At 47.1% G+C, this 27,800-nt stretch overlaps 1 protein-coding gene and 1 pseudogene across 1 annotated transcript; both read right to left on the bottom strand.

Annotated features, from left to right (window-relative positions):
* Window positions 1–26,668, bottom strand: MALL (mal, T cell differentiation protein like). The gene is made up of 4 exons (XM_090281771.1): window positions 26,331–26,668; window positions 6,536–6,703; window positions 3,836–3,958; window positions 1–1,452 (listed from the first exon to the last, which is right to left on the bottom strand). Exons 1-4 carry the CDS (start codon window positions 26,436–26,438, stop codon window positions 1,390–1,392), a joined length of 462 nt encoding a protein of 153 aa, XP_090137897.1. The 5' UTR covers window positions 26,439–26,668; the 3' UTR covers window positions 1–1,389.
* LOC150006501 (myb/SANT-like DNA-binding domain-containing protein 3 pseudogene) lies at window positions 9,787–16,816 on the bottom strand (annotated as a pseudogene).
* Window positions 26,669–27,800: the final 1,132 nt, after the last annotated feature.

Raw genomic sequence — 27,800 nt, 5'->3', positions numbered from 1 at the left:
TGTTACTGTATAAACACCTTTTATTTGGTTGTGGCTACTCAGTAAATATTGAACAGTGCTCATCCCAGACAGCTGCCAGGCAAGAGAGAGAAAGAGATTAGGAAGTGCAGGCAGTGATAGTGAAGCCAGTTTTCTCTTTGGTGACTCCCTGTCCCCTCCCCCCACCCTAGGAGCAGATAGAAGAAGGCAGTAACTATGAGTCCTTGAATCAGCTAAGTCACTCCACATCATAACTTATTTCATTTCAAAGTGACAGTAGATGCATGCGGTTATGGGCTATGACCAACTCTCGAGGCCAGGAGACCAGTGGTGGAGTCGAGGACAGTGTGCAGAAATCCCAGATGCACAGCTTTCTCATGGAAAACATTTACTTTGAAACCAAGCACCTTGATTTTATGTTTCTGTGTGCACAACGCCAGCCTTTTTGTTGAGAATGGTCCAAAAGCCAAATGCTGTCGTGTGTCCAGGGGCAGAGGAGTGGGCCCAGGTTCCTGTCCGCTGGCACCACACAGGGGACACAAGGGACATGGGCCCTGCGGGAGAGCATGTCCTTGAGATGGGCTCCTTTCCCAGCCTCCTGAAATGTCCCGTGTAGTGTGGCAGGAGCCCAGAGGAGAATCCTTGCACATGACATCCTGCCTACTTTCTTGAAGGCCTTTTGTGAGGGATGAGGTGGCTTCTAGTCCTTGCAGAGTGGGGTCCTGGAGGCCTGACACAGGCATCCTACAGTCATGCAGTTTTCTGAGAGGCCCTTCCCTTCCTCCATCTCACTGTATAGCAAATTTGTTGTCAATCACTTATTTTCCTGCAAATCCACCCTCCAAATTGGATCCCAAAGCTGGAGAAGAAAGGGGAGGGGACGTGGAGTGGAGGCTGGCAGGGCGACTGGTCTTTGCTGCAAATCAGAGCAGAGCCCCAGGACAGTCAAAGGACTGCATCTGAGCATATGTGTGGAGGCGTCGACAGCACCATTTTGACTTTAAGAAACTAAGGCTAAACGTTCCCACCCATCTGCTCTCGGGGACTCTAACCGCCGACACAGAGCCTCTATCCAGGTGTGACGTTGGTGGATCAGGATTCTCAATGGTAAAGACTTTGGAGACTAGTTTTCTGGAAGAGCTAGGTTCGCTGTCAGATAATTCTAAGAACCGGTTACTTTCCCAGGCAAAAGACAAGAACAGCCTTTTCATATTCATCATAATGAATTAAAATGCCCAAGAGGATATGCATAGTGTGATTTCATCACTCAGTCTGAAAAGATGGTCTGTTAGTCCCACTGATGTTTTGTTGATCTGCTTGTCATCCAGATGGCGAATACTGAAACAACCTTTGGGGCCAATGACCCAGGTTTTCAAGAGCATTTTGCACAGGGCAGGACTCCTTGGTGCCTCAGTGGTAATAGATGCTGAAGGCATGTAGGATGTAGAGCAGGGTGGTGATGAAGGCGAAAAACTGGAAGGGGATAAGAGGAACTGTGTTACAGACAGTCAGTGCCAGCTGCTGCCCACCCTCCAAGGGCCCCCAGCCTCTGAAGCCCAGGTGGCCATGTGCTCTGACCCTGCTGTTGTTCCTGTCCACCTGAGGACAGCAGCCACTGGCCAACTGCTTCATCCTCCCTGGAATTGTTCCTGAGGTCACACTCCCAGCATCCTGCTCATGCCTCCGTGATAGTCTTGTGCTTGCCTACTTGTCATAAAGCAGCTTGTCTCCCTCCCTGCCCTGGCTCTCTCTCAGGCTGTCTTCTGATCAAGTTGTTTCCCTCTATCACCTTCTGCCACCTTCTGCACCATCTGTGCTCTGACGACTCCCACAGTTTCACTCACCAGCCCAGACTCCACTCTGAGAGCCTGTGATAAGCTTCTCAAGAAAATCTCAGAGGCCCCTTCAGCTCTCAATGGTCCAGAGTGAGATTTCCCCACAAGCAGGACAAGTTCAGTCAGTGTCAAGACCCTCATTCTGTCCAGCTCCACACACCAGAAACCTGTGAACTACCCCACCACAGCCAAAGTCCAAAGTCATCTGATTACACTGCGTGACAATCTTGTGGTACATCCACTACTCCCTCACCTTGCCAGGGATTCTCATGGCCTCCACTTGTCCATTTCTGCCCATTCTGCCCCTCTAATCTTCCTGAAATGAAAATGTGAGCTTGCTTAACCAGCATGTGATTAAGACCATATGATGGACCCTGGCCTGGTGGCTCAGTTGGTTAGAGCGTTGTCCCGATATGTCAAGGTTGTAGGTTCAATCCCTGGTCAGGGCACATACAAGAGTCAACCAATGAGTGCATAAATAAATCGTGTTTCAGAGGTGGATTTAACGATGGGCACACTGGGCATGCGCCCTGGGCCCTGACTTCTGAAGGGCCCCGCAAAACCCCAACTTTACACTTTTTTCTAATGACACCACATTTGGTTTCATTACTACGCTGCATAAAATATGGTTAACGTGTATTTTTCTTTTCCCTGTCTCTCTCTTTTTTTTAAGAGGCCCAATATTTTCTTCTGCGCCTGGGACCTCAATTGACCTTAATCCACCTCTGATGGAACAACAAATTGATGTTTCTCCCTTTCCTTTTCTCTCTCTCAAATCAATATATATAAAATAAAAACCTGTATGCTGACCTCCACTTCTCAGGATAGAGGCCCTTTCCCTTAACATGCCTCCCAGGTCTGGCCAAATGCTCTGGCCTTTGTCTTGCTGTCCATGCACACTTTGTTCTTATTTATTCATTATTCAACAAATATCTTTTAGGTACCTGCTATACTTCAAAAACTATAGTGAACATTCAGTAACAGTGAACATTCAAACACTCCTGTCCTCGTGGATTAAGGGTGTCCTTGCCAAGGGCTTGAGGCCAGAGCACACCTTGCGTGTTCAAGGGGCAGCAATGAGGCCATTGTGGCTAGAGCAGTTGACTGAGAGTGAGCCCAGCTGTGGGGGGCTGGGCCCAGTCACTGGGGTGGCAGTGGAGGAAGGTAAGGAGTTCAGTGAGAAGGCCAAGGAGGCAGACAGGCTGGAAAGGCAGCTGAATACTTGTGGCCACCCTAGTGGGTCATTGTGCTTCCCTGGCACCCAATTCTTATGCTGGGACAGCACCCCATGCTATACCCCTTTGCCACCTGATCCTATGGGAGCCCCCAGTGGCACGGACTCGATCTTTCTGGTCACAGGGACTTGGACCCAGCCTGGGCATTAGAGTCTTGCCCTGGAAATTTTCAAAGTGGGGTTCAGGAAGAACGTTAGACCTGTTGGAGGAATAATCTGTCGGCTATGAGCTTCCCGCCACGTGAGGGCGCCATTCCACAAAGGGAGAAAGGAGGCTGCTGTGCAGAGAGTAGAAGGGGAGGCGAAGGGACCTGGAATCTGGTCCCTTGGACCTAAAATCTGGGGGTTCTGCTTGTCCCACCATTTGGCTGGGCCACCTTGACTTGGGTCTCACCAGCTGATATGTTACCCCTGTAGATTCTGTCACTGAAGCAAAAGGACACCTGGACTGTTCAGCCATGCTGAGGAATCTGGGCCATGAGACTCAAGGAATGATCTTCAATAGGAGAGATGAGTGTTCCAATTTGTGTTTTTCAAAAATAAAAAAAAATTCTGAGGGCAGTAAAGTGGACGAAAGAGGGCAGAGGTGGGAAAAACAGCAGACAAGAGGTGACACCTGAACTTGGGCCTGGGACACATATTCACACACACACATGCACACACACATCTCGTCTCTCCTCCAGGGCTCCATCAGCCCAAGGGCTCAGGTGGTCTGTTCTGCAGGAGGCAGAACCGAGCCTCCTGAAACCCCTCCCCATGGAGGTCAGGATTCTGATCCAGCACCCACCGAGGCTCCAGTGTTTATGAAGTAGTTGGTTAGGTCCTCGATCTCAGAAATGATGGTAGCGTGGGCCTGCAGGACAGCCGCACTCATGTACAGGATGCCGGTGGTCCCATGGTACAGACTATCCTGGAAAGGCAGAGCAGAGGCCACATCACCTGGGCACTTATGCCAGTGAGCACTTTCCTCTGAATACACAGCTGGGAAGAGTGAGAAAAGAGACAGGCCTGCTCCTCAACTTCTGCCTTTTTATTTTTATTTTTATTTTCATTTTTGCAGTGCTTCTAATGAACTATCTGTGTAATGAATAATCGTGGATTAGTAAACAGCAGTAATAATATCCATATTAGCCAACATTGATTGGGAGCTTGTTCTGTACCAAGCTCTAGGTTAAGCCTTTTTCTCATTTCTCTCATTTAACCTTGTCAGCGACGAGAGAGTTCCTATTTATCATTAGTGACATTTCAAGAAAATGAAAGCAAGGTTCAGGTCAATGAGCAAATGGCTGAGCCCTGGCCAGGTTAGTGGGTTGGTTGGAGGGTCATTCCAACATCAAAAGGTTGTGGGTTTGATTCCCAGTCAGGGCACATACTTAGGTTGCAGATTCAATTCCTGGTTGGGGCATGTATGGGAGGCAACTGATCGATGTCTCTCTCTCTTTCTCTGTGTGTCTCTCTCTCCCTTCCTCTCTCTCTAAAAATCAATAAGTATATTCTAAGGTGAGGATTATAAATAAATAAGTGAACCAGGATTTGAACCCAGTCTATATTAACTCCAAACTTATGTTCTTAACCATTAGCATTACAAAGACCTGTGTGCTGGGCGCTGTACCAATAATATACACATGTTGTCTAATTTCATTTCACAGCTGATTTCATGAGGCTGCCTTATTATTATCTCAGTTTACAGAGAGGGAAACTGAGGCTGAGCTTATACATGGTAGAGCTGGTAGAGTCAGCTACTCTGATTTCAGATTTCAGTATTGAAAACTCTACGCTAAACTCTGAGCAATGTTATTTAGCTCAACGAGAATGTCATATAGCCATTAAAAATGGTTACCGTTTCCAGAACAAATGTCATCTTAGATGAATTGGCATTTTTCAACTCTAATGGAATATTCATTTCAGTAAAACTCACCAGTAGATGAAAAAAAAGCATTAGAGAAAAAGTTGATGGGGTAAGACTGTCACACTCTCTGAGAGAAGAGCCACCAGACACTGTGTGATGTGACTTGAAGCCACTTAATGAAGCGTTCTTGCCAGCAAGTTTCAACCTATTTCAATAAGACTTTAATACTAACTTCCTGCTTACAGAAAGTTTAGGGACTAGCAGGATGAGTCAAGTCACAACAGGAAGAAGCAAACAGACAAATCCAAAAATGGGGTACCTCCTACAGGGCAACTGACCCAGTTTCTTCAATAGGTGAATGACAAGGGGAGTCACTCTAGACTAACAGTACCCAGGAACTGTGACTGCCAAGTGTGACGCATGGCCCTGCTAAGGGTTCCAGCTCAAACAGCCAAAATGAAAAGAGACGTTTCAAGTATGACTGGGGAAATCTGAGTGTGACCTGGGTATCAGATGACACAGAGGAGTTACTATTAACTTTGTATACGTATAAAAATGTAAGAAAGCTGAACCTTTTTGGAAGTATAGCGAAATGTGTGGAATGGAATGAATGACATGATATTTGGGGTTTGCTTTAAAATTCTTGAGGGAAAGAAGTGAGCAAGTGTGGTAAATCTTGATAACGCTGGAGTCATGGTTATGGCTACATGAGGTTCTACACTATAGCCCTCTGTACTTTTGTGTATATTTTAAGTTATTCAATATAGGAAAAATTTAATGGTTATCAAGATGATGTGACAACATCAAAAAAAATTAATTATGTAATATTAAATTTAAAAATCTACACCCAAAATTATTGGGTAAGTGTGATTAAAATATATATACATTTTGCACAAAACTTATGAGGAATATGGAAGAATGGACCCAGGGATTATGATAGGACCTTGAGATTGTGGTGATTTTCTTCCTGCTAGTATTTCCTTTGATGTTGCTTCACTGATTTTACCCAAATAAAATTTAGGGGAAATGTCAGGAGGTGCTTGACACAAGAGTATAGTCAACCTTTGACCGACATGTATTTGAACTGTGTGGGTCCAGGTAAAATAAATGTGGATTTTTTTCAATAAATAGCGTAAATGTATTTCCTCTTTCTTATGATTTTATTAATAATATTTTCTTTCCTCTAGATTATTTTACTGTAAGAATACAGTATGTAACACATATAACATACAAACTATATGTTAATCAACTATGTTATTGGTAAGGTCTCTGGTCAACAATAAGCTGTTAGTAATTACATTTTGGGGAGTCAAAAGTTATAAGTAGATTTTCAATTATGTGGGAGGTCGGGGTCCCTAACCCCATGTTATTTAAGGATCAACTATATACAGAATGTGTATATGCCTATCAAGGAAGGCATAGGTGGGGAATACAATGAGCTTTGCTCTGGCAGAACAGTGCTTTAATTCTGGTTTAGAAGTAAGCATATTAACATAAAAAGTCTTGGTTCTATGGGGGCCTAGCCGAGAAAGTTCTCCTGTTCTCCTTCCACACCCTGAAGGCCAGCTGGCCCCACAACACCCAAGACACCAGTCTGGGAGGAGCCCAAAGGCCTGAGTCCCCCTCGCTGGTTCTTACCAGGATTCTCCAGGACTCGTATCTCTTGTAAAATCCAAACAAGTAAGACAACAGGAACATGAGGGAGATGAGAAATGAGGTCAGCGAGACATACATCACCCATCCTTGCAGCAGCGGGTTTGCCACTTGGGTGGCAGCCACCAAGATCCAGACCCAGAACCCAGATGCCTGTAAGACAAAACCATTGAAGGGAGACTTCGTTTGCTTCTGTGGGGTGTGTTTCCCTATGTTGGGTTGCTCTTCTCCTCTGTCTCTGGTTAAAAGCTCTTCAGGTGAAGTTAGGTGGGAATCGAGAGAGGAAGGCTGGCCCCCTAAGTCACAGTAAATTTTGTTAGAAAATCCAAGGGGTTAATGCAGAGGTTACCCAGAGAACGACTTGGCTAAATTTGGCCTGTGGAAATGTCTTCTTGGCTGAAAGAGAGTTGACATACACTGTTTTTTACATGTGTCTAAATGAATGCCAACATTTAAAATAAGACATTTCACATGAGAAATCCAGATTTCAGACATTTCTTGATAAATCTATAGTTCTGGCTATAGTTAACCCATTTCCCTTCTTCTTAGAAGCTCTTTAAAGATGACGGCCTCTTTAAAAATGACCTAGTGTCCTCAATGGACCACATCTCCCTCCCCTGCAACCCCATGCCATTGTGGCACATTCTGTCACTCACTTTCAGTGTGGAATACTACTGTCCTTCCCCTGGATTCTTTCACCCACTGACAGTGCCTGCCTGCCCTTGTAGGCATTTGGTTTGGTGCCTCTCCTGCCCAGGTTATACTATCTGATGCCCTGGGGTCTATTACCTGTTGGACAATACAGTTTCAGTTTAATCACGTCTCAACTATGTTCACCCATTTATTGTCTCCTTGGTGGAGAAACAAAACCGTTTTCCTGTCTTCTGTGGGCTCTGCTTTTGTTTGCTTTTGAACTGGGCTTACACCCCTGTTGGTGACCCCAGGGGAGGAACTACATGTCCACTAGATGCATATCTAGTTAGACTCTTGGAGGAGAGCTCCAAGTAGTTTTGTTGTTGGTTTCTCTTTGATATACCGAGTAACTCTCTTTCCTGGGCTTCCTTAAGATCTCCCTCTCTCTACTTTTAATCCTCACTTGAGACTATGTTTATTGATTTGAGAGAGAGAGAGAGAGAGAGAGAGAGAGAGAAACATCAATCAGTTGCCTCTCGTAAGCGTCCTGACCAGGGTATGTGCTCTTACCAGAGACTGAATTCACACACTTTTGTTGTATGAAACAATGCTCCAGACAACTAAGCCACCCTGCCAGGGCTCTCCTTCTCTTCAGTCCTGTTAAATCTGTGCTTTGAAGGACCACATACGATGGATCTCAGGAACCCATTGCCATTTCATTTCTCTCTGTGGCTGTCAGCCCCACACATCCACTCAATTGCCTACTGGATGTCTCTACTCTCTGCAGGAGCCATCCCTGCACTTGCATGATGCTTAAAGTGAGGCACTTCACTTGCCTCACCCCAGTTCTGGCCCTATTCCTCAATCTCCTTAAATCCAACAGATACAAAATCTGAACTCATTCTCCCAAATTCCTTCGGAATCCACCCTCTCCAGCACCTGCTGAGAATAACCCTCCAGAGGAAGAAAGAGCTATGGAGTTGGGAATGGGTGTACAGAGACCTCCAAAGATAATGATAATGTTCCATTGCTTACACTGTACAGTGAGCTCATAGGAGTTTATCTTTTGTAAAGTAATAAAATAATTTGAAAAAAGAAGAAGAATCTGTTGGATATGACCATTGGATATCTGAAGTGATGGTGGGGAGCCAAGGATGTCTCCTGGGTTTGTAGTGTGGAGAAATCACACTACCAGATTTTGAACTTTCTATAGAGTCACTGTAATCAAGAGTTGTCAGTGCAGGTGACTCAGATTTTGGCTCATCTCAGAAGGCAGCTCACCTCTTTTATAGTTCCCTTGCCTTTCCACATAAAGTTTAGAATCAGCTTGTCAATATCTGACTAGTTATCTGCTGTGATTTTGATTGTGTTGAATCTAGAAATCATTTTGGAGAGAACTGACATATTTTCCATATTGAGTCTTCCAATCCATGAACATGGTATGCCTCTCCAATTATTAAGGTGCTCTTTGAATTCGTTTAAATCAATATTTTGTAGTTTGGGGCATTACAGATGCTATGCACATTTTTTTATATTTATACCTTAGCATTTGATTTTGGGGGAGCTACTATAAGTAGTATTGGCTAAAAAAAAAAAATCCCAATTGTTCATTGCTAGTGGATAGAAACAGGATTGATTTTGTATGTTGACAGTGTATCCTGCAACTTGCTGAACTCACTTATTAGTTCAAGGAAATTTTTTTTTGTGTGTGGTGGCTTTGTACATTTCTTGGGATTTTCTATATATGATTAGTAATGAGAATAAGCTTGTTTTCATATATTTCCTTGTCTGTAAATTTTTAATTTTTTTCCCAAATTTCTTATAAGTTTGCATTTTCTTATTGATTCACAGAGGTTCTTTCTAACAGTGTGGATCTCATTGACTATTATAAATATTACAAATGTGTTCTGCCAGCACATCTCACACATTTTGTGGTATCTTTTGATGAACTGGGTTTTTAACTTTAATGCAATTAAATATGTTACTCTTTTCCATTATACACTGTGCTTTTTGAGTCAAGTTTAAGAAGTCCTTCCCTACCTTGAGTTATGAGGATATTCTTGCATCTCAGATATTCCTTTGGGATTATTTTCTTTCTCTCTGAAGCACAACCTCTCTTTCTTTCTTTCATTCTTTCTTTTTCTTGTATAAATTCTAATTAGGAAACATTGCATTCAGAATTATATTATTTATAATGATAATTTTCCAAAGACTATAACAGCGTCTTTGCCAGCTAAGGGGTCCAGAGGGTACAGCTGTTTACCTGAATGTATTCTTTAAAGATGTTTTAATTTATTCATTTTTAGAGAGAAAGAGGAGGGGGAGAGAGAGGCATCAATTTATCGTATTACTTATTTATGCATTTATTGCTTGCTTGTCATATGTGCCCTGATGAGAGACTGAACCCAAAATCTTGGTGTACCAGATGACACTCTAACCAACTGAGCTACTGGGCCAGGGCTATCTGAACATATTCTTAAATATGACTATTACCATTCTAATTTTCCTAGTTGTAGCTCTGTTACAGGTTATTGGCTGCAAGTTCATGTTCCAGACTTACTTTGCCAACACAGGTTAATTACAAGGAAGCCACCTTCACAGTCTTAGGATGAATTGAAATTAGAGAAGGGTTGGTTAAATGAAGAAAGAGGTCATTCCTCAGTAGAAGTTTATATTTCCTTTCCCAAAACATATTTTTATTGAGAACTTCCATTTTTATCCTGTGTTCCTCCTCTGCCATCTCACACTCTGGCTCTATCTGCTGGATTTTGGTCCCATGTATCTCATCCATTTGTATCAGCTGCAGTTGTAAGATGGGCATGTGTTGATGGTGTTCTTCCTCATGCATCTATTTAAAAGCACCTTCCTGAGAGGTTTTGCCCCTGTAGTTTTTATTGGCTGTCGTTCAGACAGCTGAACACCAGGGTTCAGGTTGAGAGGTCTCCTCACATACTGGAAAATGTATGAACTCTTTCTCATCACACAATTCTCTGTTGGCAACAGCGCAGGCTTCTTGGGCTGCAGCATCTCGGGCTCTTCTCCCTGTGGCTCTGCAGTAAGCAGGGTGGCCCGGGCAGCATGCTGGCCATCTTCTCCTTCCCTAGGACATGGGTTCTCAGAAGCGGCCTGACATTCTGTTTCACTTTCTCTCTGCCTTCATGGGCCATGATTTTTGTGGTCTGAGCCTTGATGTTCTCCTAGCACTTCTTCAGTTGTTTGAAATCCCTCAGTGACACGTTTGGCTGAGAGTTGTATTTGAGAGCAAGCACCTGCCAGCTACCTTGATTGAGTGTGATCATCCACATATCACTTTTCTTCCTTTCCAGCATATACCTGTAGTTTTGTACTGAAGCAAGCAGGATACTCTTTCTCAATTCTGAGATGTATTTGGCAGGTTTTATAATTTCTTTGTTTGCTTTTTCTACTCTATTTCTCCTGGTTGTTAACTATCCTGCAGTGGTGGCAGCGACGGGGTGAGGCCTGCAAAGTGCACCGCGGACAGGCTCAGCTTCTCTCAAAGACTGGGCTGCAGGGAGGGAAGGTTGTGGGCTCTGAAGCACCAGGCGCCATGGCCACAGAGCGTGGGAGCCACCGACTCCTTGCAGGCTGCCCGCCGCCGTGGGTCCGTCAGCAGTTGCCACCTCCCAGAGCTGTGGCCACGGGTCGTTTCTTTAGGAAGATCAGTTGTTAGTCCTCAGTTTGATTTATCAGAAAATGTCCTTATCCCACACTCCCACCCCCTCCCACGACAATTCTTTGCTCTCATCACTTCCAGATGTTTCGCTATTGTGTTCTGCATCTTTCCACATCTTTCTGATGTATCAAGGCCTCCACTGTTGCTGCAGTCAGCTGAACTGCTGCCCCATTGTGGATCTCTGCCTTTGGTATCTGCTGCTTTTAGAGTCCATTCTCTTCGACGTTCTGCAGAGTATGCGGTGGTGATACAATGTGTTGAGGTGTGGGTATCTTTTTTAACTTCACCTGTATTAATTTTATATTCTGTATATGATCACTTCTTTAACTCAGGCTTGGTAGCCTGCTTCTGTAGTTTGTGCTTTTTGTTCATGTTCAGTCCAGTTAATGTCTTCCCTCCTATGTTTCATGAACTTTGGTTGTGAGCACATGATGTAGATGTGGCTCAGTTCTGAATGACACTATCAGAGACCCTCTGGACTAAAGAGGCCACTTCTGTCCAGCTCAACTAAAAGATGCACACTTTCAGGTTCTGCTACTCATAACATATTCCCTGCTTTCTGGGACAAGCAGTTGTCATCTTACAAAAAGCCCCACAACACATTAACCTAGATATGTCACCTATCCTTGACGAGGCTTCTGTTGCTGTTGTCCTGGAGAGGAAAGTGCTTTTGAGTTTATGGAGGATTCACGGACTCTTAAGGAGGAGGGAAAGGGAACAGGTTGACCACAAGGCAAAGACTCTTACAGGGCTGGGCAATACCTTCAGAAGACTGGCATCTCTTGAAGCACCGCCTCTGGGAGACCTTAATAGTCAATCTCCAAGTGGATTTTGGAGATCCTAGGCTGGGCCTGCAACTGCCTGTGAGTGAGTCAGGATTACCTTGTCCTGAGGAGGAGGTATAGAGGGACCCCAACTTCTGTTTCCCCTGAAAGTGTGTCCTTGCATGTCAATCCCAGAGACAGGTGCTGCTGCTGCTGCTGCAGGGAGGCGCCAGAGCTTAGCTTAGGGCACCTGGCAAGTGTCCTGCCTGCCACACCATAGGAAGTGCATGCAAATGCTGTCATATGGCCAACACCCTAACAATGCTAGCTATTAATGTGGGTGGCAGTTAGGACTTAGTGACTTCACCAGAATTTGTAATATTTTAGGCTCCCATTAGACCTCTGAGGACAGAGAATGGTCTGTACTCCTTGTGCCCAGCACAGGTTCTGGAACAAAGTACATGGAGAAGGGGTCAAAGAACATTCTGCTGAATGAATCAAAATAATACCATGACCACCAGCAATTCTAACTCCCTTGCAAGTGTTCTAAGACCAGAAAGCTGTCACTTGATATCTGCTGCCACTTACTGGCAGCTCACCTGTGCCAGGCCCAGGTGGGAAAGGGTGCCTGTTTCCTCCTGCCATCAGAGGCTGCCCTGACCAGACCCACACTTCTTACACACCTGTGCTTAATTCTCACCATGGTGTGTGAAGTAGAGTGTGCTGGAGGAGACTGAAGCTACATAGGACACAAGACAGGATACCAAGGGTCTCTGCACACAATCAGATTTCACACTTGGCCTATGAGCATTTGAGAATCTACTTGGGTTTCATGGGAATCTAATGAAGCAGCTTCAGTGTTGCATAATCAACGAGACACAAAGGAATGGGATTTAATTTTATTTCCATATCCTCCACCTTCTGCACAGTAGGAGGGACCAGTGAAGTGAAGCCCAGTCAAGTGTGCTTTCTCGTTTTTGTGTCAAGCAGCCTGGGTTTGTTCTTTGCAGGGAAGGCAATGTCAAGTGTTTGTCTTTCACCTCCCATTAAAAAACAACAACTCATATTTAAGCTTTCCAAATTTCCTTGGCAACCTGCTCTCTGCTTTTAATTCTCATTTTGTATTTCCCAAGAAGAGAGATATTTTTAGATGTTGGGGCTGTCCCTCAAAGTGGGAGGTTGTTGTATTATCACTGGATGTGACAATCAAGCATAATTCAAGTACAATTTAGGCAGAGTCTGTTTCTTATGAACAAACGCAGGATGTTCATCTATGCATTTTTCAAAGGCTGAGCTGAAACTTGATAGAATCTTTTCAGGGAGGATAGAGCTTAATAATAAATCTGGTCACTCGTTTTCTTCTAGGACATAGAGAACACCTCCCTCATATTTAGGAAGCTTGTTGAAGATCCAGCATATCAACACTGGAGTAAAAGCCCCCAGCTGGAGTCTGGGGCCAAGTGGCTGATTCCAGATCTAGGGAGAGGACGCTGGGCCTGGACAGCTCATCACACAGAGAGTGAAAAAACTTTCAAAGATTCCTGGATTAGGTCGAAAGATTCAGAAGCCTCCTGCTGACCGAAGATGGGACAGTTGAGCTTCAGATAAGTTTAAGAGCCACAGTGAATTGAAATATTTACATCAACTAAGTCAAAACCTATGAATTGAAAATGATGTTTTTTAAAAAAGCCCTTCTTTGGTCAGTTATGGGGGATTTTATTTTGGAAGACAGCTGTGCTCACCAATATACTATCAATCTTTACTATTTTGGGGGGGGAAAGTTTAATAAAGGAAAAGAATCAAGCCAGGAATGTAGCACAGGGATAATGTGCCTCAGAAACTCATGGTCCCCAAGTCCTCCCTCAGGGCAGCATGCTGAGTCCTGCTCCCCCATCTTCAAAGTCCTGGAATCATCAGGGACTTTGAGAAAACCTCCAGGTCTGCCCAGAGATTCTGACTGAATCTGAGAGAGAGGGTGCGTTGTTAGATATTTGCCCAATGACACAGCCAGGAGAGGACCCCTAGAGCCCATCTTCTTGTTCCCACTTGAATCCACTCCAGAGCAGGGGCAGCATCATCCCTAAAGAGTTTGAATTCCAGTGCTGACTGTTGGGCAGGTTACTTCACTTTTTGCCTCCATGTCCATGTCCCTCTGATCGAAGCGGGGGGTGGGGGGGGTCACACTGACTCTTCTCATCTCGCTTTTGTGTGAATGGTGAGTATTGGGTAACCATCGTTGGCCATCCTAGCCATAATCATTTGGAATGACAGGGAAGACAGGAGGTGATGTTTCCTAAGAAGGACTCAGAAGAGGGGAATGTCTAAAGCTGGTCTTCCTGAAGGATAGGAAGTTCACTCTGGAGGAGACTGGAGACCAATCAGTAGGCTGACTAGGATAACACGTTTATGCAGAGTTGATGGAAGCTTTGGTCACTTAAAAAATGTATCTATGTACATGCGCAATTTTTGTATGCAAATCTGGGGACTCCCAGACACTCAGTTAGACTTGGCGCCCCCAGGTTGAAGTCCATTGTCATCTCCAGGTTAAATAATGGCTTTACCATTTTGACAACATTAATCAGAAGGTTAAATGCACATACTGTTTGGCCCAGTAATTTCACTTTCAGGAATTTGTCCTGCAAATAATGCACATGAGCAAAATGGCAAACACACAGGATTGTTTACTGCAGCCTTGCCGGTTATAGAAAGTGTCCACCCAGTGGGTACCAGTGAAAGCAATGTGGGCTGCATAGTGGGACAATCAGCAGCCTTTGAAAGAATAAAAAACTCTTGTTATAAACAAATAAAACAAAGTCTAAGAATTGTAAAAGGGTACAGACCAGTGAGCCTAGTGTGCTTTGATTTGTGTAGAAAAAGAACTGGTACGTATATGTGTTTGTATGTGTGCACACTTGTTTACAGATACACAGACATTTCTGAAATGAGATCCAGTCACTCAATCAATGACTTAGACTGTGGGAGAAACTGTGTGGCTCAGTGACAGGGTTTTAAACTAACCCCAAACAACCAACAAGTAAGTTTAAAAAGAAAGAAGACCCTTGGCTGGGAAGCTCAGTTGGTTAGAGAGTTGTCCCATCAGGGCACGTATAAGAAGCAACCAATGCAGAAATAGGTGGAACAATGAATCTGTGTCTCTCCCTCTCTCCTCCTCTCACTCTCTGTCTCTGTCTCTGTCTCTCTCTCTCTTTTCCTCACTCTCTCTAAAATCAAAAAAATTTTAAAATAAGAAAAAGAAAGAAGAAAGACACTGTGCTGGATGACAGAGATGCACAAAAGACTTTTGAACGGGAGAGACAAGAGAAGCCTGCCTTTGCTTTGGGAGGATCTGGCCGCCTGGATGGAGCAGCTGGGGGCTGAGAGGCTGATGGGCAGGGGCTGAGCTGACACAGTAGAGTGAACTTCAAGCACCACCAGGTTCTGAAGACAGACGCTGCCCGAGCAATGACCCCATGTGAAGCACAAAGGAGGAGCCCTAAAAATGCCTGATCTCAGGTGTGCAGAGCCCAGGCTTCTGGCCAAGGCTTGGGGGTGTGGGCTCGGGTGGGGACGCCGAGGAGCTGAGAGCCAGGGAGGAGCCCCACAGGCGATACCCGGTGGCAGGTTTTTCTGCATAGCTGGCAGTGTTTCAGCACGGCCAGTCTCACCCACCACCGATACTGCATTCCTTTTCTTACCACTTGTCTTAATTTTCATGACAGCTTTGCCTCTCCTTCCCCTTCTTCATGCTCAGGTGATTACAGATGGTACTGTCACCACAAAGCCTCAGAAACCTCCAGCTGGGAGAGAAAGGCCCAAACCAAGCCCCAGGGAGCCAGGTGCTCTGGGCAGTCCTCTCCCTGCTGCAGGCCTCCCAGCGGCAGCTCAGAGGTCCCAATGCCCACCGGGTGCTGTTTACAGCCCCCAGGCAGCTCCTACCCCTGTGTCTGGGTATTGGCAACATTGAGACACTTTCTGGGCGTCATCACCTCCTAAACCAATTTTGAGAGGCCAAGTGATTTCTCCAGTTCTCACTGGGACATGGCAGGCCTGGACCTGAATTGAAGGCCCCCAAACAGCTAGCGTTTATTTCTATGCTCCATAACTCAATCCAGGACACCTCTAAACACCCACTTACTCATCCTGACTCACACAGTGAGACTTTCTCAGTGGCTTTAAGGCTCACAGGAAATTGCCAGCCTGGACCTCTGGTCCTCGGTGAGGGCCCTTGTCTCATCCGGTCCACTCCAGGAACAATAGTGCTGGCTGAGCTCCGTCCAGGCTGCTCCTGGCCAAACAGGTTATATAAGGAGATCTCAGTGCCCATAAGAGCTCTCAGTACTGGGCTGGCTGTCTGCTAAGGAAATCCAGGCCCACCCTGGGGTGTGCTCAGGCCAGAAGGGGCAGGATGCCCAGTGGGCGGTGGTTGAGTCAGTGCCAGGCGTCCTCTGCCTTCCTCTCACCCAGCCACCGGCTTCCTTCCCAGGACCACACCCGCTCATTCAGACCCTGGCCCCACGAACCCAACCTTTTACGGACTAAACAGCCCAGGTTTACAATGTAGCATAAGAATAGAATAATAAAAACATTCCTGTCCAGCCAAAGTCTAAAGCACTTTTCCTTCTTATCTCTTAAAAAAAAAAACCAGAAAACTAAGCATTTGGAGGAGGCAAACATTTTTTTCCTTTTTAATTTTTTTACGTATGCACTCATGCACCTCAGAAAAGTTAGGAAGTACAGAAAACATCCAAAGTAGCAGGACAGTGCATCCCATCCCCACAGAAGCCAGTGGATGGTTCCCACATGTGGGGTCTCCTACCCTGTTCTCCCCTTTTTGGCTCCTATGTTTATTAACCTTATGTCCCTTCACATGTCTCTGGGAAGTCACCAGGTGAGTCCTGGAGCTGGGCTCAGCTAGGTCTCCCCACTTCTTCCTTCCCCCAAGAATCCACAGATATTTTGTGACCAGTAACCATGTTCCTGCCCTTCATCGGGCACTGAAGACCCAAGGATGTCACTATTCATTACTGTCCCTGTTAACAGCCTGCTCAGCTCTCCCCTCCCCCACCCTCTCTATGACCAGACCCTTAAGGGCAGGGACCAGACCAATGTTACCTCCTCCAGGAAGCCCATCCTAACTACCAAGCCCCCGAGGCACCCCTTGGTGACTTTCTTCATGGTCACCCTCTTTTTTCACTGCCTCCTTCCCAGACCTTGAGCTTCTGGATGCAGGACTCTGCCCTGTGGTCTTTGTGTCCCCAATGTGGAGCACAGGGCATGGCACAAAGCAGGTGCTTGATAGGAGCTGCTGACCAACTTGAGAAAGGAGGCAGGAGGCAGTTGCTAGACTCTACTCGCTGCTCAATCTCATCTTCAGGGGACTGGTTCCCTTGCAGGTGGCACCGCCTGACACCTCTGGGTCAGCCACTGTGACCCAGCCACAGATGGACACCTCCTTCTTGAGCCTGGACCAAGGAGGACAAACACTATTGATCCATCCCCTCCCATCTCCCGCACCGTCACCTCCCAGGCACTATGGAAGCAGCTTTCCTCAGCACAGAGGGGATTCCCTGAGAGGCTTTCCCGCCTCTGTGCCTCCTCCCCACCGCACCCTCACCCTCTGTGTCCCGCAACACCACACAGCCTGGCACACAGGAAGAGCTGCACAAAAACGTGCTGTCAGAGAGGATCATGTTCAAATAAACACCCCCACCCTCGCCCTCAGCCTGCATCACTTGGGCAGAAAGAGGGTCCAGATGGGCAGGTGGGGGATGTGAACAGAGCAGAGGCAGAAGAGCAAAGCTCTGAGGCTCCAGTTATGGCGAGGGGCTGAGGTAGATGGACTTCTTTGAAATAGGTCAGAAGATTGTGGGGCCTGACACCCATGATATGTGGCCCTACTAGATGGTGCTCCAGGTGCCTTCCAGGTGCAGCGTGAGGCAGGAGGGTGGGAAGTTGGGCGTCCAGTTGCTGTGTGACGTGGGTGAAAGTGGCTGTGTTGCTATGCGGTCTGGCCTTGAGTGGGCCCCCCGCAGCAGTCCACTGTGGCCGAGATGGGGAGGATCTGACCAGGTAGTGACAGCTAAGGGACATGGCTGGCTGGCAGGTATGGGAGGATGCAGAGGGGTGGTTTGAGATGAGATGTAAAGGCCAAGAAACCTGGCTCAGAGTCCTGCACCCCTCCCTTCTCTGGCCCCTTCCTTCTGCTTGTCAATCTGGATAATACTCTAGAAGCTCTCCTGCCTCCTGCAGCTCCCCTGTGCCTCAGGGGAAAGTCCTCCGTGTGACAAGCCCCTGGAAGGGCGCTGGACAGGTGGTGCGCTCCTTATCGGTGATGCTTCTTATCGGAAGCTTCCTGGGTCCAGCAGGTCAGAATGTGCTTGGCTCCTCCCTACCACTTCTGTAGGAGGCCCCAGTTCAGCCATCTGCTCCAGAGCACACACTGGCTGGTTAGTGAACCCTGCTGGGCTGACCGGCCTGCAGCAGGCCTGCTTGCCTGTCTCGTCTGACCTGATAGAGGCAACCAGTTCGGGGAACATTTCTCAGGGTTTGGCTGGACAGTCAGGGAAAGAAGAGGACCAAGAGTCCAGACAGGGGCAGGGTGGCTGTGGATATGGATGGTGCCAGTTAGTTCCCAGGGTCTCTCAACTCAAGCCCTTCCTTCTGTGTTGCAGGCTGGAACTCTGCAACCATAGATCCTGGCTCCCAGGTCCTGCCACTGTCACTCCAGCAGCAGTGGCAGTTGGCTCCAACCCCAAAGTCCCTGTACTCCTCCTCTAGGATGACCCCCATCCTACAGCAACCCCTCCTCAAAGGCCCCAGTACCAGCTGGGTGGGACTTACTCCAGAGGCTTGAGCACCGCCTGCTGGTGGTAGCCCTCTCTTGTGCTTATCACTGTCTGCTGGCTTCAGGGTGTCCTCTGCTCTTCCAGCCTTTCCACAGTGGCATGAACAGCCCCCTATATTAAGCCCCCTCCTAGTGCAGCACCCACTGTGGTGTCCAAATCCTCCCATACCCTGGTGGGCACAGCATCATGCACTGGTCTCCTCGGCTAGTCTCCATCTGCCCCATTAGGTTCCAGACTCCATAAGGCAGGGTCACGTCTGCCTTCTTAGCTTTACATCCTCATGCTTGGCACAGAGTGGGTGCTCACTAAACATCTGCTGAGTGAACACATGAGATTCACGGGGGAGGGGGGGCGCGTCTCCTTCTTTCCTGTAGCCTGACTTTCTATACATGTGACCTCCCCGTCCTGGGCAGTCCTAGTCTGAACCGGCAAACATCTCACCCCACAATCCAAGCCCTTCCGGAATGCTAAGACCTTGAGTAAGCTCCTTCTGATGAGCTCCCGGAGCCTCTGGCAGTTATGGCGGTGCACCCCCAGTTCCTCCATGGGATGCTCTCCACATGTTCCTGCATCACTCCTACGAGGCAGGGGTCTTTTCTTACCTTATCTGTATAGATTAGATGTGAACAAAACTAACTCCCCAGTTTCCTACTGTCCTTAGCAAGCACATCAAAGCCTTCTAGTTGATGATTATCTGTGTCCCTTAAGATGTAGCCATAAATATTTTTTGTTAGCAATGGCGAAATGGTGTGACAACTAAGATAAATATCAAACTGGCCCCTGGCACTACTGCATTCTTTGTCCCTTTGTCTTGTCAATCATCAGTACCTGAGTTATAGTATAAAAAAAGTACTGTAACAGGTGTGTTAGCTGACAATAACCTGCGCAGGGTGCTGGGTCATCTCTCCACTCTGATCCTGCAAGGAAGTGACCCCATAATAAATTCTGTTATATTCCATGGAGTTGCCTGCTTCATTCTTTGGTCTTTAGAGACCTCGTTATGGTGGCCCCACCATCAGACATTACCCCACCATTGGACATTATCCCCTTATTATCATCACATGTTCTTGTTTCCCCCCAAGGAGCAAAGCCTGGGGCTTTGTAAATGCTTGTAGATTTATAATTACAATTTGCTTACAAACCCAGGCTTTCTAGGAAGATGCCAGCATGACCAACAGCAATAAAACAATATAAGCTGACATTTCTAGAGCAGACTCATTTTGTGGCTTCCTGTGAAAACCTTTATGGAAACCACAGAGCTGTTTTATGAGATCATTATTGTTCTTCTCTTTATTGCTGAGACTCAGAGTGGTTCAGTGACCTGCCTGGGGTCTCACAGTGATTAAGTAGAACAACCGTCCTATGGATTCTATTTTACTGCATCTGAACCCACTGGGGGCTCCCAAGAGTAAGGGCTGGGCCTGATGCAGCGGAGCCAAAGGGGGTGCAGGCAGCATGGGCCTGACAGGCAGTCCTCTCCACGAGGCCCCTCAGGTCTTCTCTCCAGGCCTTGCTCTTGCCCAGCCCCAATCTCTGTGTCATGTTACTTCCCTTCCTTGTTCTCCCTTCCCGTTGCATGCCTTCCAGGGCCATCCTGGGGTGTTCTTGTAAGGGACTCAGTGTGCACAGCATCCTGCAGGAGCCAGGCAAGGCCATGTGCTGGTGAGATGGGAGTGAATAGGGAGAGAAGCACTAAGATGATGCTTCATGAAGTGAACCTTGGCTACTTAGAGACGCACAGAGAGTTGAAATGGAGCAGAGGTGAACAAAAGAAAGGAGTTTTCCTGTGGAAAACTCAACTTCTTAGGCAATGTTGTAACAAAGAGGAGGGAGCCTGCCCCAAGCCAGTCCTAAAAAGAGCCCTAATTTTGCTCTCAGCCCCTCACAGTTGACCCTAGATTCGGGTCTCTGTCAGTTTTAAACAGGCTTTTACATGTAAACAGAGTAAAAGGAACAGTGGGCTGACACCAAGATGCCGGGCAATTGGGTGGGAGTGAGGGCCGCTTCCCCAGCGGGAAGCCCCCACCTGGAGGGGATGTATTTCCTCTGACAACAGTGCTGGCCAGCTAAGAAGCTCAAAGAAAAACATCAGACACCAGGGAATCATCTCACCTTCCAACTTGCCCAGTCTCTAGAAATCTTCTTAGCTATTTCTTTTTAATTAGTTAAAAATCTAATTTTTAAGTTAAGTAGTGAAAAGGTTGAAAGTTATAAGACTTTCCTGTACTCTTATTCATAAAACCTCCCGCAGCCCTGGTCACCTGAGTCACCTCTCAGGTTGTAAAAGAGCAAAAAGCTGAGGAGTCAACCATGCAGGGAATCCGGCAATCACAGGAGCAACCCCCGCCCCGGCACTGTCTGCTGTAAAGAGAGAAAGGGAGTGAGTCATCTGTGCACCAGCAGGCACCCACACTCCGTGAATGAAGATTATATTTTGAAATTAATATTGTTTTCAAATGAGAAATTTGAATTCCACTATAAACCAAATAAAATACAAATGTGAATGTTAAAATACCAAAAGTCTTTCTCTGTTGCTGGTGGGAATTTAAAATAGTACAGTCACTCCTGAAAAAGGGTTTGTCAGTTTCGTTATTAAAAAACCAAGCATGCACTTATTACGCAATCCAGCAATCACACTCGGCTTTTTCCCAGAGCAGGGAAAACCTCGTCCCCACAAAAGCCTGTACCTGAATGTTCATAGCAACTTTATTTAGAATTAAACAAACCACAGTAAACCCTCACCAGGAACACTAGGAAGCAATGGAAAGGAAGAAACTATTAACCTCATGATAACTTCGAAGGCCTCAGGAAACTAAGCTGAGTGGAAGATGTCAATCAGTCTCAAAGGCCACATGCTGTGTGATTCCATTTATTTATCTCACTTTCTCAAAATAACAAAGCTATAGAGAGAAACTTAGTGGTTTCCAGGGTTAAGGACAGGGAGAGGGAGGACCAGGCTGGAGTGGGGTGGGGGAGACTATAAAAGGGAAGCAGGAGGGAGGCCTTTGTGGTGATGAAACAGTTCTGTATCTTGATTGTGGTGCTGGCTACATGCATCTACTTATGTGAGAAAGTGACATAGAAGTACAGGGTCCTCTGCTGCCCTGAAGGGGAAGTTCCTATGAAACTGTTCCAAGCAGGAATGGTGTAAAGCAAAGACACAATTACCATTAAGTTATATAGAAAACTTTTTGAGTGTTCACAGACCCCCCAAATAACTACCAAACCATACCAAATATGCTTACTTATGTCCAGTTTTACACTAAGTGAAACAAACACCTTTATGAGCTCTTTTAGGCATTTCTGTTACTTAGGACCCATCTTGCTAATAGATGCACAAAATCGATGGAGATGAGGCCCAGACGCTCCCAGACACAGCTCAGAGCTCTGGGCTGGCTGCTGAGGTGCGGAGTGTGGTTCTGGGGAAGGAGCTCGGCGGGGCCGCTCTTGTTGTGAGAGGGCCACTGCCTCTACCAGCTGCTGCAGAACTAGCATTGAGTGCTACTTTTGCCTTTTTCATAAAAGCAAAAATCCTCTTCAGGTTTTTCTTGGTTAGTGAAAACAGGCACTGACATACATCTGTTGTGAAGCGAGAACACGTATAGACACATACACCTATACAGACACACCGCACCACCATCCATTTGCTGGTTTGATATTGATAGCAGTGTTATCACAGAGGAAACTACAGGGACACGGGATGAAGAGCATGGAGGACCTCCCTGAACTAGCTTTGAAACTGCCCATGGACCTTTTACTTACTGTCAAATCAAAAGGTTAAAAATGTGAATTTGAATGTTAAAGACTCTAAAATAAAGCAACTTTGGCAAAGATCTTGTAAGAGCGGGGAGCAGGGAGCACAGTGGGGAGAGAACACAAAGGTCCCCTGGGGTCTGTGCCATCCAGGTCTGTCGTTGTCCATAAATACAGAAAAGCTGTCACTTTTGAAGCAGCAGGGGTGGCCTGGGGCGGGGCAGGGGGTCTGACGAGCAAATCTGGGGTCTCAGCGGACTCCTTGTTTAATTCTGCTCTTCTCGCTTCCACAAGAATGCTCTGGGCACTGGCCCTGTTTTCCAGACTTCATAGCGGGCACTTAGGGAACAGTGGCTGAAGGGACATGAGCCTACAGATAGCACCCATGTCTGCTCTGGGCCCCTCCATGGACAACATATGAATCCAGGTTACAGATTTTGCCTCCTCTGCCTCATTTTGCTGGCCTGAGCTCCCGGTTTAAGACCCCTCTCTAGACTCATGTCCTTAGAAAAATATATACCAGTCTCTGATGCCTTGGGCCCCAAGACAGAGAATCTACTGGGACCCCAAGGTCTGGTGCTTTCTGGTCAGCCCCAGTGGGCGGCATAGCCAGGAGACCAGGGAGAAAGGGACTTCTACTGGCTGACTCTGCACTTTCCTCTCTGGCCCAGCGTGTCTTCTGCTCCATGGGGTCAAGAATCACCCACTCCTCTGAACATTCTCCCCTCTTCCCCTGTTACCTCCCATACCTCTCCCCAGATGTGAGGCACACACGATTCTGTATTCTGTACTAGGAAGGCTTATTTAAGGAAAAAACCAGTGCAGAGCAGCGTGTACAGAATAACCCAACTAATATGTACAGCGGTCCCTCTTTACCCCAGGGGGCCACAGTCTAAGGCCCCCAGTGAACACCTAAGACCTCACACAGAACAGTACCAAACCATCTATGTCTATATCTATATCTATATCATCTATCTATATCCATATCTATCTTTACACACACACACACACATATATATATATATGCTGTCTTTTTTCTTATATGTACATACCTATGATAAAGTTTAATTTATAAATAGGTACAATGATAGATGACCAACAAAACTAATAATCAAATAAGACAATTATAACAATATACTGTAACAAAAGTGGCCTCTCTCAACAACTAGCACAAAATTCTTTTTCCTTCACAATTTCATGGATAGAAGATTTGTTCTTACTGTAGATCTTAGCAACCTCAGCATGCTTTTCCCCCTTTCCTTGTTAAATTGAGAACTTTGATCATTCCACTTAAAGAAAGTGTTTTATGGCATCTTCAAATTGCTAGAATCACTACTCCTGTGGTTTGGGGTTATTCTTATGCAAAATAAGGGTGACTTGATCTGTGGTACCTTGACCATTGATCTGGTAACCAAGGCAGCTACAACAGGCGGGAATGTCAATAGTGTGGAGATGCTGGACAAAGGGATGATTCATGTCCCGGGCTGGACAGAATGGGACAGTGAGAGATTTTGTTATGCTACTCAGAATGATGCACAATTTAAAACTTATGAATTGTTTATTTCTGAAATTTTCCATTTAATATGTTCAGATCATCATTGACCATGGGTAACTGAAACGATGGAAAGCAAAACTGTATATATATATGAATATATAAGTGTCAGAACATGGAGGCAGCTAGAATGCCCACCTGGACTTTTGACATATGCAAATCAACCATATGCAAATCAACCTGGTCCTAGCTGGTTCCCAGAGGAAATGCTGATGGGCTTAGTCCATCCCCAGAGGAAATGTTAATGGATCTAGTCCTATATGTTAACTAAACTGGTGGGGGAAAGCAATGAGATGTAAATGACCTACTGAATACATTGATAAGCAAACACCCTCACCAAAACGTGTGTCTGGCAAGTATAAAAAAGGCGCCTGCAGAAGTCCTGGCAGTGATTCCTATGGGCCCCTGTGGAGGACTGAGAGTCCCCATTCCCTCCCCCCATTCCCAATTCCCCTTGCCTCGTTTTCCTTTCCCCCTTCTTTCTCAATAGACCCATTGCCTGATCCCACACTGGTCTCTGGGTGATTTCTCAGAGCAAGGCTGCCCTGACAATAAGTTATATTTCTTTCTGTGTTTTCTAAGTTTTCAACAATGAAAAGGATTACTTGTGAAGTAAAAATAAAGTTGTAATGAGGAAACATTAGACATGCCAAATGGAGGAACATTGTATAAAATAATGGATTTGTAGTCTCTAAAATATTAAAATAAAGACTGAGGAATTACCCCAGATTACAGGAGAAAAGGAGCCTTGGCTGGTGTGGCTCAGTGGATTGAGTGCCAGCCTGTGAACCAGAGGGTTGCTGGTTCGATTCCCAGGTCCCCAGTTCAGAACACGTGAGAGTCAATTACACATCGATGTTTCTCTCCCTCTCTTTCTCCCTCCCTTCCCCTCTCTAAAAATAAATAAAATATTTTTAAAAAGGAGAAAAGGAGATATGACAACTAAATGCAATGTGGAATCCTAGACTGGATCCTGGATCAGAAAAATGAAATCAGTAGGCAAATCAGCACAGCATGCACCTGACTCCCCCAGAAATTCCACTTGCAGGAGCCAGTATTGTGGGGACAGGTGCAAGAGTGGCCCCTCTCACCCGGTACCTTCTTGATTCTAGAAGCCCTATTTCTCCAGCTTCCTGCCTTTTAGTCTCTCGTGACTCTGGACCTTTCCCTCTCCCCCCATGCGCCCCACCCCCTAACCCCCAGCCTGGAAATCTAGCCTATCCTTTGAGATCCAAATTCACAGTAGTCTTCTCCATGAAAGGCCTGGACTCCTCTCTGACTTGACCAAGTCAGACGGCCTGTCCTTGCTGGTGCCACAGCCCCGTACAGTCACCTCCTTGAGCATAGTCTGATTATTGGGGAGGAAGTGCTCATCAGTCTCTCTGCAGCAGTTAGGGACTCTGGGAGGGCAGCGGCACCAGTGGCTTGCCTGATGGACACAAACCATGTGCTTGAGTCAACCACGATCCCGGCAATTCATGTGGTTGTTCTGTGCTGAGGGACATGCCCAAGTCCCAGCACAGTGAACTTGAAAGAGCACTAAGATGTCATCAGCTTGGCAGGATGCCCACACTTGTGTCCCCTGGGGGACAGGCCTGGCAGAAACCTGCCTCTTGGGTGAGGTTCAGCTGGAGCCACCCAAGTTCCGGGTCCGCCCTGTCTAGCTCCCTTTCTGGTTGTCATTCATGGGCGCCCTTTAACCAGTTTGCCAAAAGGTCACTCAGTTGGACCCAGCCTTCCAAGCAGATGATGAGAGTGAGAGGGCTGGCCAGGTCCGACTGAAAGTTGGAACGACTTTCTATCTTTCCCTCTCAGCACTGCCACATTCGGAGCCTGTAAGAAAATATCACCCACAAGCTAGGTATTTCAGAAGGGGTTGGAAAAACAAACTCCTTTGCCCTGATTTGTTCACAACACTTGAGTGTCCCCATCAGTGAAAAAGGGATGATGACAGCGGCTTAGAAAGACCTGAGCTCAGTGGACACTGTGTAGAACACTCCAGCTCTGGCAGGAATTGGACCACAATTCAGTCATGGGTGCCCCAGAGAGTAACCAATGTGGTGACAGGTTCTCCTGCGTAGCCAGGGGGGCTCCCCTAACTATTTTATAGCCAAGGTTCTCATAAGTTGCCTTCTGTGGGAAGTCCACCTAAATCAAAGTTCAAAGTCAGCTGATTTGGCAAGAAGATACTGGAAGACCTCCTTTCTAGGGAGGAAAGTCATATTCCCCCACTTGGTACTTTAGACGAGCACAAACAAGTAGTCAGAGAAAAGAAGCCAGAAAATAAAAGTTTCTAACACCTTCTCAAAGATCCATAATATTCTAGCAGTGGCCCCTGCCCCAGTCACCACCCACCCTCACTGCAGGGGCTAGGGGAGTGCAGGAGGGAAGGGAGAGTATCCTGGGTGCCCTGTGGAGCAATGGGGATGCAACAGCTCTGTCCTAGGTTCCCCCTTCTCCCCTGGGAGGGGAGAACACCAGTCCCAGCCCCAGCTCCAGCCCCAGCCCCAGCCCCAGCCAGTTTGCCGTGGGTACTCACCAGCTCCGGCAGGAAGAAGGCATAGGGAATGGTAAAGAACAGGGCCAACCCCGAGGGCACATCAGGTGGTGCGTGGCTGGTGGGGGGCGGTGGGTCAGGGGAAGCCATGCTCGCACCCTGCCTGGCACCAGGCTCCGAAGCAGCCGCCCGCAGCCCGTCAAATATCACGTCCTGCCTGACACACCCATTGGACGTCGCCTGGGAGGGACAAAAAAGTTCCAGCCGAGCAGGTCCTTCCACTTACTCCAGCCAGAAATCCTCAGTGAAAGGGAGCCTGCACATCAGACGGGCCTCGCCTGTGGAGCCAGAGCTGCTGGGCAGGTCACTGAGTCTTCCTAGTCTCTTCCTTCCTAGGAATTTTTGAATCCTGGAGCATGTTATGCCAGGGATGCCAGCCACAGCCACCACTCCCAATCCTGTGCCAGAGTATAGGCTATGGCCTTTGCCATGACGAAGACCATTTATTTACGACCTACTATGAGCCAAGCAACCTGCAGTCCACTCTGATGCTCCCCACACTGCTGCACATAGCTAGTTAGCCCTTTCCCAGGTGTGGAGACCAAGAATCTGCTAAGTCGAGTCAAGCACATGGTGCTGGTCACTGACATGCCGAGTCTCACATCTATCTGCACCTGTTGCTTAGCTCCCTCCTTCTCCACCCCTGGAGGCCACCCTCAGCCTCCAACCAGAGAGAAGCAGTCCTCACTTCCAGCTCCTGTCCTCCTGGACTTGGTGCTTCCTTCTTTCTCTGCACCCTCTTCTTGATCCTCTTCTCCTTTTTTCCTAACACAGTAGATGGAAGAGACCAGCCTGTGGGAGAAATCTACCTCAGCAGGCAACTGAGCAGGGCCCAGCTGGCTGAGTGCTGTCCCAAGCCACACCTCTCCTCCCGCCCCACCCTGGCCCCTCAGCCAGTGCCACCAGGAGCTAGGCTTCAGGCCAAGCATTTCCTTCCTGCCTCCCTTCTGCCTGTTGGCCCAGCACTGGGACTGTGACCCAGCGGCCAGGCAGCTTTTTTCACACGATAGATTGGTCCTGGAGACGAGTCCTTTCCTTTTTACCTTAGAATCCACTGCCTGCTGCAAGTCCTGAACCCAAAGTTTGCTGGGTTGCTTGGGGTTGGGTCCCTTCTCCCTGCCTTCATGCCTCAGCCTCTCTGTCCTTGGTATAGAGGGGTTTGGGGAGGACTGCCTCATGTGCTGGGGTAATTACGTGTCCTCCACAAGAGAGCAGGCCTGCCCACCCTGGCACAGATGGGTGGGCCTTTGATTGGCCTAGGGAGAGTCAGGGGAGGGTGCTTTAGAAAAAACAAAGCGTGAAGCAAGAGCCTTGTAAAGAGAGACAATGGACCCACTGAGTGAACCCCAAAACAGTCTGGTGCTACCTCTCTCCCAGGCCTGTGGAGACCCAGGGAGGACGTGAAGCCCAGGGCCACCTGCCATCGGCCTCACCTTGTTTGCACAATCAACC

This window comes from Furipterus horrens, unplaced genomic scaffold, assembly GCF_987537825.1.
Source record: "Furipterus horrens unplaced genomic scaffold, mFurHor1.1.pri manual_scaffold_6, whole genome shotgun sequence".
In the NCBI taxonomy this organism is placed as follows: Eukaryota; Metazoa; Chordata; class Mammalia; order Chiroptera; family Furipteridae; genus Furipterus; species Furipterus horrens.
The sequence above is the reverse complement of the archived record's forward strand: the minus strand, read 5'-3'. Positions and strand labels throughout refer to the sequence as shown.